Source organism: Callospermophilus lateralis, chromosome 7 (assembly GCF_048772815.1).
Source record: "Callospermophilus lateralis isolate mCalLat2 chromosome 7, mCalLat2.hap1, whole genome shotgun sequence".
Lineage (NCBI taxonomy): Eukaryota > Metazoa > Chordata > Mammalia > Rodentia > Sciuridae > Callospermophilus > Callospermophilus lateralis.
Window position 1 is genome coordinate 97,219,548 of NC_135311.1, and position 13,560 is coordinate 97,233,107.

At 41.2% G+C, this 13,560-nt stretch overlaps 1 protein-coding gene across 1 annotated transcript in view; it reads left to right on the top strand.

The window, feature by feature from the left end:
* The window catches only part of LOC143404001 (cytochrome P450 2J2-like), a 42,043-nt gene that overhangs the window by 25,016 nt on the left and 3,467 nt on the right, over positions 1 to 13,560 (top strand). Inside the window, exons 6-8 of the mRNA XM_076862358.2 lie at positions 1,274 to 1,415; positions 3,472 to 3,659; positions 6,480 to 6,618. Of these exons, the coding sequence (XP_076718473.2) occupies positions 1,274 to 1,415; positions 3,472 to 3,659; positions 6,480 to 6,618 (469 nt within the window). The remainder of the gene's footprint in view (positions 1 to 1,273; positions 1,416 to 3,471; positions 3,660 to 6,479; positions 6,619 to 13,560) is intronic.

The following is a 13,560-nucleotide window of genomic DNA, read 5'->3' on the forward strand; positions in this document are numbered from 1 at the left end:
CCCATCACCTTCTCCTACCTGTACCCTAAGGAGCTATATATAAAAGGAAAAGAGAAATTGAGCTTCAAAGCTCTGTTTTAGATGATCTGGCCAGTAACCTACTCCTCCTCTCAGCTGTCACTGCAGAGAACACATGTAAAGCTGAACTGGATACCAGATTTTAACCTTAAGGTCTGAGTGGGGCTTCTACTCCCTCCTCTTCTCACCCACTTTCCAACTTTTCTGACAAGAAGCAGGAAAAAAACCCTAAGTGGATACAGGCCTTGAACGTGGTGGTCCTCTGGCTAATGTACAACACTGAATCAATGTTATAATCTTTGACTCATCAGATCATGTGTTCCTATATCTGGAGGGGGCAGAATGGTGAATTTCTTTCCATCTTAGCTCTTATTTCACCTTATTGGAAAAATATTCATAAAATTCATATTACTTTTAATTTTAGAATTAAAATTTGAATGCCTGCCAGAGTGGCTAGAGAGAAAGGAAAAGTCAAGGATGACTCCTCAGCTTAAGCATAGGCAAATTAAAGAGATGTACACCATGTCCTCCTTAGAGGAGGAGACTTTATTTGCTAGATGGTGTACAGGTGTGTGACCATTGACATTAACAGCAATGTTGAAAAACAAGCTTTCAAGAAGAAGGTAGAAAAGATGATAGAGTGTTATAAGGAATAGTTGGTGGAATTTATGAGGTTTAAACTACAAAAGCTGTATAGGGAGATATGATAAATGTGCAATTCAGTTTATACTTTCTGGTATTGGCACAAACATTCATTGAGTATTTGTTATATCCCTTTTGCATACCACATAAATTATTATGCCACCTTAAGGCATGCTTCTTACTCCCATTTGATAAAGCAGGAAACGGAAATACAGAGATGTTAAATAACTTATCCTAGTTCATATAGCTAATAAGTGATCTAATGAGTGATGGGGTTGATATTGGAAGCCAAGTCTGTCTCATTCACAGCCCATTCTCTTTCCACTGTACTAATAGCTTTTCCTGAATTACAGGCATAAAAAAGTGGTTGTTTTGATTTTTATCCACTATAATGTAAAAAGTTTCCAGCACTTCCAGTTACCTACCCCTTCTCTCAGGCCCCATTGCAGACAATGTTAATGATATTGCTGCCCTCTGAGGAGGGACTTTCCCTTAGGAGAAAGTCATTTCTTCTGAGGACTTTTCCTTCCAAGTTCTTTCCTTTGAATGAAACCCCAGCGTTTTTTGGCAACCACAAGTCCTCTGAATAAACCAACAAATAACTGTCTTCTAGTACACAGACAAGAATGCTTCAAGTTTCAATGAAGAGAACCTCATCTGCAGCACCCTGGACCTCTTCTTTGCTGGAACTGAGACAACTTCTACAACCCTGCGCTGGGGTCTGCTTTACATGGCCCTCTACCCAGAAGTCCAAGGTGAGAATGGCAGGGAGTGTGCCTGGCCTAGGACACATGGTGCCTCCTGGCCACATGGCTCAGGATTGAGGAGAAGCTGACTGGGTGAGCAGGGAAAGATAGAAATCGTTGGGAGGTGGTGCAGTCTTGACCATGCACACATTCGTCACTTTTTAGAGAGAAATATGAGGAGTCCAGGTAGGATAAGTGTTAAACTCCATGTGTGCATGAAGCTCTAGGTCTAGGGGAAAACAATGAGGCCAACTGACTTTGTAATGGGGTCCAGCAAAGAGTTACAATCTCATATGAGTATTTATTCTTCCATTCTTTTCAGCAATCCCTTCCTCTTTCCCCCTGATAATGCCCAGACACATTTTTGGAATTGTTTTCTTTTTCTTTTTTCCAGTGTTAAGCTTCAAACCCAGGGCCACATGCATGCAAGGCAAGCTGTCTGCCACCCCACAGAGCCACATCCCCAGCCTGTCTAGACTCCTTAGTCTGGTAATAACGCCCTCTGATGTGCCATTTTCTGCCTGTGCTGCCTGAGCAGCACCCATCCTGCATTGGTGGTTTCACTGAATTCTGTGTCATTTTCTTGACACTGTCCTTCTTTATGCCTCTAAGTCACAATATCTGGTCTTCCCTCTGTCAAGAATATGCTTTCTAAGTTTCTCCACATGGTGAATCTCCAACTCTTCTAAAAGAATTCTTCTAATACTACTACCTAAGATGTTTCTTCATTCCTGATCTTCTCTAGAGATGACCAGGGCACCTCTATTGCCATGCTTAGAGCACATTTTATATATAGATTTCAGCACAGATGTCATTCCTTCAAGTCAATGGCTATTCCTAACATTTTTATTTCTCCAGGTTCTAGAACAGTTTGGACAGGTGGAGGGTGGAAACAGTCATGGCATGGTTTCTCTAACTGTGGGTAACAATTTATTAATGAGTCAGAAGATCAAATGAGTAGATCAAGGTCAATACCCCCACTCCCCCAAAATAAAAATAGAGAAGACTGAAGTGCTTGCCATCTACAAAGGATATATTTGTTAATAAAACGTTACTTCTTTCACATAATATTTTACAAGTGCACGCTTTATATGTGTGTGTATGCGTGTGTGTGTGTGTGTGTGTGTATACACACACACATAGATACATACATACATATAGCCACACTTGATCCCAGAAAAATCTAGGAAAAGTAGCTTTTAGCAGGACAGTCAGGTAGCCAGCTCAAATCTCTATGACTGTAGAAAAGGAGGCAAATATAAATGGAAGATAGCTAGCAGTTTCCATGAGCTGAGCCATGCCGATCCTGATCCTATTTAATGCTTACCTAAATGAGTTCATGTAATTCTCAAAACATCTTTCAGATGAAAGTTGACTTAGCCTCACTAATCAGATGAAGAAATTAAGGCAATAATGTTGTAGAGCAGGAGTCTGCTATTCGCTTTCTACTCCCATGCCACCCTTGAGAAATGAGAGTCTTCAGATCTGCTAGGATCCAAATACTTGTGTCTTCCTCAACAAATCCCTGTGTGGAAACCTAATTATCAGAGTGGTGGTATTGGGAGGTGATGAGTCTTCATGAATGGCATTAGTGCCCCTATGAAACATCCCCAGCAAGCTGCCTTGTTCCTTGTAACATGTGAGGACACAGCAACTAGGTGCCACCTCTGAACCAGAAAGTGGGTTCTCCCCAGGAGCCAAATATGCTGGTGCTTTGGTCTTAGACAGCCCAGGCTTCAGATCTATGAAAAAAAATTTCTGTTGTTTTTAAGCCACTCTACTTATGGCACTTTATCATAGAAGCCTGAATAAAAAAAGACCCTACTATGAGCTTAGCCACATTGATCTTAGGTATTCCATTCCTTGGCCTAATTAGACTCAAGGAAAGTGACTGAGTTGACAATTTTCTAATTAAGCCCTTTGAAGGGTTAAGGAACATTTTATTTCTTTGCAATCTGATCACTATTTGAAATACCACTGGTGAGATCTGATAGAACAACCCTACATCATTGAAAGAAACTCTAAAAGTTTCAAAAAATAATAGAATCTCCCTCTTCTCTTCCAGAAAAAGTGCATGCTGAGATTGACAGAGTGCTAGGCCAGTGGCAGCAGCCAAGCATGGCCGCCAGAGAGTTCATGCCCTACACCAATGCTGTCATCCATGAGGTGCAGAGAATGGGCAACATCATCCCCCTGAATGTCCCCAGGGAAGTGGTGGTTGATACCACTTTGGCTGGATACTACCTGCCAAAGGTAAGGAAGCACACCCAGCCTCAGACTTCAAGCCCGTCTTTGAGACCATCACAGAACTTGCATTTGTATTTGAAAAATCACATATATTCCTATCCCAAGAATCACCTAGATGGGGAGATACATTATACTTGATATAATACTAACTTTTTCTCCATGGATTTTACCAGATATAGGTATTAAGGGGAATAGAGGAGGAAAGATTTCTAACTCAAATGTGTTTAAGCCAAGACTAGTTTGTTTGTGTGTTTGTTTTGTTTTGCTTGCTGTGGGACTTCTCAGTGCTCTCACTCTGTGATGTGCACTGTGGCTCATGATAGCACACAGCTGGCAGCAAAGTCTCTGTCAGATTTTGCCATAGAGCCCTGTTCTTTACCGTGGAGAGCATCTCTTAGAACTAGGGACCTGCCAGACTTTGGAAAATGTAAAAGGACATTTGAGATTACCTGGTTCCAAACCACATTGATGCTGATGTTTCTAATATCATGTCCCCACAGGTATTTTTGCAGCTTTTACCTACAGCCCCATGAGGGGGAACTCTCCATTTCATAAAAGAAGCCACTCCAGTTGTGCAATGTTCATGATTAGAACGGGAGAGCAAGGAACGAATATTTACTCAGCCATGATTAAATGTCATGGACTAGCCTCTTTCAAAATATCTTAGTTCTCAGGACAACTATTATTCCCATCTTATAGATTGGGAAGTTGAGTCTCAGGGAAATTAAGCTTGCATGAGATCTCAACTACGAAGTGACAATAGCTGGATCTAGAACCAGAGCTGTTCAAATTATTTGTATGACGTGATGCTCCCTCCACAGGACTGTTTTGCTTTGACTTAAACAAAAACAAAAACAAAAAACTTCTTTTAATTTTTCCCTACTGGTCTCTGTTAAATCCCTTGGCTTTACTAACAGAATTCAGATCACACTCCACCCACCACTTTTAAGATCTCTGCAGAGGGCTCTCCTGGGTCCCCCAGGGTTCTTTCTCTATGATGCACACTTACAGTTTCTTCCTTGCTACTGGATCTATTCTAGTTTGTCCAAGTCCCTCCACATATATTGTACTTGGGAACAATCTCCAGAGTTAGAATCAGAAGAGAATCCCAGTGACTCCTTGGTGACTGTCACTGCAGAGCCAGGAAATGCAGCTGCTATAAGAACTATTTTTTTCCTGATGAAACTTCTCATGGATGAAGGCTGAAGCCTGAGTTCCCCACCAGGTGCTGTTTGCGTTTCTCTAGCCATTCATTTAACTCCAGAGAATCAGCCAACCTCACTAGACTTCTTCTACCACTGATTTTTCACATCAACTTTAGTAATCCTCCTTGGCTCTGAGAAATATAATTGATTACATGCAATGGAGGCTAGGAGCCATGGCTTTGACATCAGATAGACCTAGTTCACGTGACTCTACCTCCCCCCACCACCACGTGGCTCTGAGCACATTATTTAACCACTCACAGCTGCAATTTCTTCAACTGCAAAATGCATTTGAGTCCACCATGTGAAGTAAAATGGGACCCTACATGCTGAGCCTCGTACTCAAAGTAACAGTTATTCGGCAAATATTCATTAAGTATCTGAAGTACTTAGATCTAGAAAAATAACCCTGAGCAAAATAGTCATGCTTACAAAATATACCAACCATGCTAACTGTCCCAAGGAAAATACTCACTGCCTCTGTAAAGATGCTTCTAGTATCTCCCAGTGGGAGTGAGGAACAGGTGCTGGAAGGATCTGGGGAGGCTTGCCTGTGAAGGAAGTAATGCTGGAGCTGAGGATTAAAGGATTGCTGGGAGTTGGTTAATGGCAAAGTGGGGGAAGAGAACATTTCCAGGCAAGGTGAGCAGTATTTAAAAAGTCATTGAAATGAATGGAAACTTGACCTGTGTTACAGGTCACTGTAGTGGGAGCTCAAGAAGAATAGGAGAAGCCCTGAGAGGTTAGGCAATGGATCTGTGACTAGGAGTGTGGGAAGCTATTGAATACCAAGTTTGAGGTCTCAGTGGGTGGGGACTGTCAAAGATTTAAGCCCTATTCAAAGCACACTCTGCTTTCAGGGTGTGGAGAGAATTGAAAAGGGCAACAGAGGATGTGGGTATAAATAGGAAATGATTACAAGAATCTGGATGAGCAACATGGAAGCTTGAACTAAGATTGTGGTGGACATTCCCTAATGGAGGTGAGGGAATCAGGGGGCATTTAAAGAAGTGTCAAGCATGACTGATGGGTTGGATGAGGTAGTGAGAGAAGGCTCACTTTAGTGACTCCAGGGTTTCTTGTCATATATCTTGATGGACAGGAATTCTTTTCCCTGGATATCTGCTTCTACTACTCAAATAGCTTTTGGGACTGGGCACAGCCTTCTACACACTGGAGGGAAGAGAATGCAGAAGCAGAGATGAAAGATGCATTTCCCCCCTCTTTGTAGAGCTGCCCTCCTTATCACTTCACTGACTAGCTGGGTTGATTTAATTACTGTGTGGACCCACCAGCTGTCACATAATTCTCTCATGGATGCTTTCAGGTCCCTTCCCCAGACCTACACTGACTTTTTTCCTGCAGAGTAGCTGTATTATGCAGTCAAGAGTAGCCAAAACTCCAGGGTAAAATTCTCAGAAGACAATTCCAATGCATCTTTCTAAGTTGTCCCACTCAAAGAGAAGGGTCCTGGAAGGTTGAGTTCAGCAGGTGGTGGGTTGGGAGGGTGGGGAAGCTCAGAATATGCTCAGACCCCAGCATGGGGCGCTGAGAACCACCTGCCTTTGCCTAGATGTGTGGTGTGGGTCAAGTCCTGCCTGACTCTTCACTGCTTCTCTAGGGGACCATGATCCTGACCAATTTGACTGCTTTGCACAAGGACCCCAACGAGTGGGCCACCCCTGACACATTCAACCCTGAGCATTTTCTGGAGAATGGACAGTTTAAGAAAAGGGAATCCTTCCTGCCTTTCTCAATGGGTGAGTCTGGAAGAACAGGAGTTGGGGAGGGCAGAGTTCCTCCCTCAGCCCTTCCCTCCTCTCCTGTCTGCAATCCTTTGCTCTAGTTGGGGAGTCTCCAGAGGGTCCTGCCTAGGGTGACTCCATCTCACTATTGTTTGAAGTTCAACATCCTCTGGTGCAGGCCTTGCCTCAGACCGTCTTTACTTCCCAAGCCCTCCCTGGCTGCTGGTGGAGATTTCAGCCTCCCTTTGTTCTGTTTTCCAGAATGCTGAGGACAGAGACTCAAACCTTGTCTCTTGGTCACTAAGTTGGATATCTTCCTTCTTTATAAAGTTTTTAATTGTCACAATTTCTTTTTAAGGGTTTTCCTCTCCCAAAGAAATAAATGTGGTATTGATGGGGAGGCAGCAAAGGAGAGAAGCTATTGTTCACTGTCATGGGTAGTAGACAGTGACTCTAAATGCTCCCAGCTTGGCTAGGTTGGGCTCTGCTTTGTAAATTCTTTATGAAAAGGTTCTTTTGTCCTTTGTAAGTTTAGTTTCCTTTTCAAAATGTAATTAATACATCTGTATGATATGCAGCCAGAAAAGTGGATACAATGAAACAATGAAATCCCCCATCTCTCTCTCTCCCCTCCCCCACTCCTGTGTTTTCTACCCAGCCAGTTCCCAAAGAATATTTCAAACTTATAGCATTGCAAAATCAATAATAAGATGTCTTAGTCCGGATAATGAGTTTGATATGTTATATAAACTATTTCAAATAATTTCTCAATCCCTTTATTTTATAAATATCTCAATTATGTCATATATTCAGTCCATTTCATAATGATGAATGAAACAGAAGACAAAACAGATGCCCTCAGAGAGCATAAGTCATTCGGCAACCTTAGAAGGTTCAAATTTATCACCACTTTAGAGTTATGAAATTTAGGCCCAAACACATGTGACAATGAATTCATAAAACTCATGTAGCACACCTAAGGCTAAATAAATGTCAACCAGATTTATAAAAAGTTAAAATTTATGTTCCTCCTAACACCATCTTCTGAAAATAACTAAATGCTACAGAGAAAACACACTGTAGAATACATGATAATTTGCTTATTATTCATTTAAAATATGCATTGACTTTATGAGACAATATCTTTTGACTACTGGTAACAGTAAAAGCTTAGAAAGGGAAGAACTCTCTTTCTTTGATGGCCCTGAGTTTCCAATTCCTTTGCTTTCCCACTATGCTGCACTGCCCTAGGTGTGTCTGGGTTGATCTGATTAGAACTTGTTTGTCTTTGCTCATGTGGTTCTACCCTCACCTTTGCTCACATTGGACAAGTCACCTCTCATGTGAAGAGGTGGTATAAGATATAGGAATGTCTGCCAGTCCTCTTGTCTGCTGTAGTTTCAAACTTTGCATTACAGCACAAAGTTTCAAGTGTATGTTTCAATTCCTGTGACACTTCTTGCTTCTTGCATCTTGGATTCATAAAATGTTGCAATGCTAGAAATATGACCCTTTAGCATTACACAATTGCTTCACGTGCTGTTTACTGCAACTGTGATGAGAGGAATCATAATAGAGATGGCTTTAAGAGGAAGACGGATTCTCTTGGCCTTCTGATACCTAGATAGATTCCTTCCCTCCATATTGCAAAAGCTTCTTACTCATAGTTGTTTCATGTCTTCTTCTGTTTTAAAACAGTCTTCCTTCTGTGTTAGCAAAAGGATAAAAAGAGCAGCACACAGTGACTCTCTGGTGCTTTGCTATCGAGAATTATATTACACCCTCTTAATCACAGGCTTCATTTGCAAGTGTATTATCTCAAGCAATCCTTACAGCAAACTAGTTATTAATACTTACACAGGAAATGGACTGGTATCTTATTTCTTAATATAAGCAAACTAAAACTGAGAGAGTTGTTTGTTTCCGAGATCAGATGGCCCCCAAATTGGTAGGCTAGGGCCTAAGACTCAAGTTTTTATACTTTCAATTTAGTGCTCTCTCTAGTACAACTAGAATGTAACTTACTTTTCCATTTTAAGAGTCATTGAGTTTATACCACATGTATCAGCTAATATTTTGCTGCAAAACAAACAATCTAAAACTCTTGGGGCTTTATAAGCTTGTGTTATTGCTCACAGGTCTACAGGTAAGGTATGTGGCTTTGCTGTTCTTGACTGGGCTGTCTTACATGTTAGGCAGGTCAAGTATCTGAAGACTGATTTCAGCTAGGACAACAGTGTTCTTTAGTCTCACATTTTCTCTCATTCCCTAGCAAGCTAGCCTGGCTTTTTCACATGGTGATGATTAGGTCCCGAGAGAGAATAGAAGCACATTGTGGCCCATTAAGGTCCAGGCTGGAAACTGTCAAGCCTTGACTCTCTACATTCTAATGGCTGATTCCAGTCACAAGGCCAGCCTCAGTTAAACAGAAGGAGGAATCGCTAAACGTTTGATTAGATGAGCTTTGAAGTCATGCTGTAAATAATGTAGAACCCAGGCAGGGGAGAAATGGAGGTGTTTTGTTCTTAGCATCTCTCTTTTTGATAGAAGAATAAAATTCAGAGAGTGCAGGCAATTTGCCTGGGGATTCACACTGAAGATGTGGCAGAATGAGGCTCAGTTGAATTTAATAGGAACTAGAAACCTAGAAATATCCAGTGAATCAACATGGTGAAAACTCCTCTGTCTGGTTTTTCTACCAGACTTTCATCTTAGACATACAGTTTTCTTTCCTCACTCTGAAGGAGTTTAAGCTTGCAAAGAGCTGAACACCATAGAGGAAGTGAGTTGGCAGAGAACACTTGCTTACCTTATGGTGGCTGGGGAACCAAGAGAGGAAGGGGCTTAGGGTCTCAATATTTTTTTCATGGGCACACACCTCCAGTGATCTCCCAGTAGACCCACGTTCTAAAGTTTCCACCATCTCCCAATGGCACCACAGGCTGACAGACAAGCCTTTAGCACATGGCCTTCAGAGGACATGTAAGATCTACAGTTAACATTCTGTCTTTGGCCTCCAAAAGCACATGTCCATCTCACAATGCAAAATACATTCAGTTCATCTAAGAGTCCCTCAAATATTAACTTTTCTAGCATTGCTAGATAGTCCAAGTCCAATGTCTTTTCTGAGAGTCATATAAACTATTAGCTGTGACCCACTGAAAAAAAGGTAAAAAAGAAAAACAACAACAACAAAAAATTGCATGCTTCCTAGATTCCTAGCTTTCCAGCCCAGGAGAAACATTCTCATTGCATTTAAGTTTCTGAGTTGAGTGACCATGGCTCTCACTGTAATATTTGGCATATGGAGAAAAGCAATGTGGAGCTCCTGAAGATTGCTAGTGCTCCACTCCCAAGTTTGATTCTTAAAGTACTGGTGCAGGCCACATCTTCCAGAGCCCTCCCCACCCAGTGTGGAGGAGAAGGTCTTGCAATGCAACTCCACTGCAGCATCCCAGTCTCTCTGAGCCTCTGAATCCCTTCATCAACATTAAACCAAGTCAATTTAGACATTTCCAGCTCATTCACAATGAGCCATCTTTTGATCCATATTTCAGCCAATCAACCAAATACGCTGTTAGCACGCCCCTTTTAAAAATATTTATTTTTTAGTTTTAGGTGGACACAATATCTTTATTTTTTTAATGTGGTGCTGAGAATCGAACTCAGTGCTTCACGCATGCTAGGCGAACGCGCTACCACTTGAGCCACATCCCCAGCTCCATTAGCACCCCTTTTTAACTCTGCAAATAAATCAAGGGCAGAAGCTCTGCTTAATGGGTTCATATCAATAAATTCAGCCTGAACCAACTTTATGTTCCTTCCACCATTAGCCCACATCATTAAAATCCATTTTCACACATGTGCTCAAGTCCTCTGCTTTTATGAATTAGAAAATTTGAGAAGTTCATTTGAACTGTAGTGCACCTCCCCAGGAGTCTCACAGTGCCCCTTGCCTCTAGGTGTCTATTGATACTAAAGTCTGATTCCTAGTCTAGAGGCAAAAATGGGTGGTTGGGGTGGGTCCTGAGGAGTAGCAGCATTGTCCACTTAGTAACTGTGTCAGGGAAGGTCACTGCTGTTTCCTTGGGCAATGCTGGATTAGTCCCTTCAGGCAGAGGTGGAAAGGCCAGGAGCACAGGGGAAGAGTTGGGGGTGCTGCTGTCACTGAGGGTGGGGAGGCCACTTCCTCTGGCAAAATCAACTCATCATAACTTAGGAGTTCAATGTCACCGCCCTCAACAGAGTCTGCCCACAGGTCCCCACTCCAATTTTTAGTATCCCATTATTCCCATGTAGTGCTTTCATTTTAACTGCAGACACCCTTCCAGGTTGAGACTTAAATTTGTACTATAATCCAGCCAATTGCATGATGAGGGGTTGGGTTTTGGCAACTTCAGCCCTATGTCTGCCAGAGAAAAGATTCTCCTTCAGGGCGTACTTGGAAGAGTTCAGGTTACTTATGTAAATTTGGCACTGGGAAATTGAATCTCTGAACACATTGTTTTCCTTTACTATTATGTCCAGTGATGCTAGCGACAACCAGCCAACATCATTATATTCCTTGGTTTTCTTAAAAATGTTTATAAGTATCATGTATAGAATCGATGGATTCCCTGTCAGGCACATTGAATGTGTTTCCTTTTTGTCTTATGAAACAATTTAGACCATAGACTGTCAATACTCTCTTCAGGAGAGTCTTTAGATACTTTAGGTTTAGACAAATTAGAGAGCCTTCTAGATACCATAAAACCAATTAAAGAAATTCAACATTACAGTTCTGTGTCTTTAGAGCTCCTTCTGGTACCCACATCTGTATTAAGGCTCTCTAGAGAAACAGAATCAGTTAGGAAAGAAGATTTATTAGATGGGCTTACATGGTCAGAGGATCGTCTCACAGTAGTCATTTGCAAGGTGGAGAACTGGGGAAATCAGTAACTAATCAGTCCAAGACGCCGACAATCTCACAATGGGAGGGATCAATGACCCAACCCCTGTAGGAGGCTGAAGGCCCGGAAGCCCTCTGGAGAGTCTCTGGTGTGAGTCACTTTCAAAGGCTGTAGAAGCTGGTGTCTGGTGTGGGCAGGTGATGGTATCAGCAAAATTCCCAGCTGCTCAAGAAGAATTGAGCTGGCAAATTCAGGCAAGCTTTCCCCATCTTCTTCTATCTATTCCTTCTGGGCCCCCAGCCATGGGATGGTGCCACCTACATTCAAAGCAGGTCTGCTCCTCTCATTTTACTGAGCCAGGTGCCAACTGTCTCTGGAAACATTTCACATACAACCCAGAATTGTGCTTCACCAGCTTTTTAGGTGTCTCAATCTAATCAGGTTGATCACCAAAATTACCCATCATACAGACCTAAGCTATGAAATCAAAGAGTCCTAGATTTCATCCTTTTAAAACATATTCATACTTATTATCCACCTGGGACCTTTGCCCTGCCATTTGACATAGGAGACAAATGTTTCACATGTTTTGCAAGTGAGATAGGTTTAGCTTTGTGAGAATGGATCGTTAGTCACTCAGTGGTCGCTGATGGAACCAGTTCTTTAACTGTGGTTTTTTTCTTTAATTGTCCAATTTTGTCAAGATACATGGATTCTTCTAGGAGAATCTTGGCAATTTAGAATACAACTGATTTGTTATCAAATCATACTATTTCTGATAGGTAGTAAGATAAAATGTGAGGAAGAGAGATGAATTAGATTCAGACTCGAGGGAAACAGGCACAAAATAATATAATAATGATATAATTGGGGGCCATTTATATTTACTAAGCACTTCTGCACATATGATCTAATTTTATTTCCTCAATAACCTGCATTTGTCCGGTAAGTGAGGACAAAATGGAGGCCTTAACAAATTTAACAAATTTTCAAGAAAGTTTAATTACAAAGGAAAAAGACAAGTAGTAAAAATCAGTTTATAGGATTAACAGCAGTGAATTATTCCCATTATGGTTCCCAGTGGAATTGCCTCTAGGATAAAGACGAAATATCAAAATGTTAACAGAGGTAGGGACTGATTGATGGTATTTCAAACACCCTTTATTATCTTCTTGGTATTTTTATTTTTTTGTGTGTGTTCATTCCCCTTTTGGGTGAATATGTATTAGGAAGAAAGTAAGCTATTAAAAGTGCACATAGAAAAGATGGTGGTAGCTACTGGTTTGGAGCTTGCAGCCTAAGTGGGTTGAAGAGGATGTTCACTCAGGGAAGTGAGCAGCAGAAGCCTAGAGCAGGTATTAGATTGGAATTGGAGGCTGCCTATTTGAACTCAGATATTCAGTAGATAAATAGATACAGAAATGGATATGGACAAAAATATAGGTGTGTATATACATAATTCAGTAAATACTCATGTTATATACACATATATATTCCCCTGCGCTGTCCACTGAGATGACCTAGAACAACAACAACCAGAAAGCAACGAGCATGTCTAATGCCCAGACCTTGATTCTTGATTTCTGCATATCATTATCCAATAAAAGCAACCAGAACACCTGGAAGAATGGCTCATTCCAGGGATTGGGAAGAGTAAATATTAAATCAACCTGTAACATGATGTTGTCCTAAAAAGTCAGGAACATGGGCATCAGATGGCCAAATCAGGAATATTCTGAGCATCAACACAAGTTAACAATGAGCAACAGATTATAACCCTTTGAATAAAACGAGGAACCCATGAATCCATACTGATATAAATAAATGAGTGGATAAATAAATGGGGAGGATAACAAGCATTTGAATGCTGGTAAGTGTAGAAGGAATGAGAGAATTTTAAAGTCATTATGTGGCAGCCACCTGTGATAAATAATTTGGCCAAGAAAGGACAATGGATATTAATGAATGAAAAGTTAATGAGGACTGGTTTATTCGTGGAATCCCAAAATATTTTTAGCTCCATAAAGAAAAAAAGTAATTTCACAGGGGGAGATTATTAGATACTACC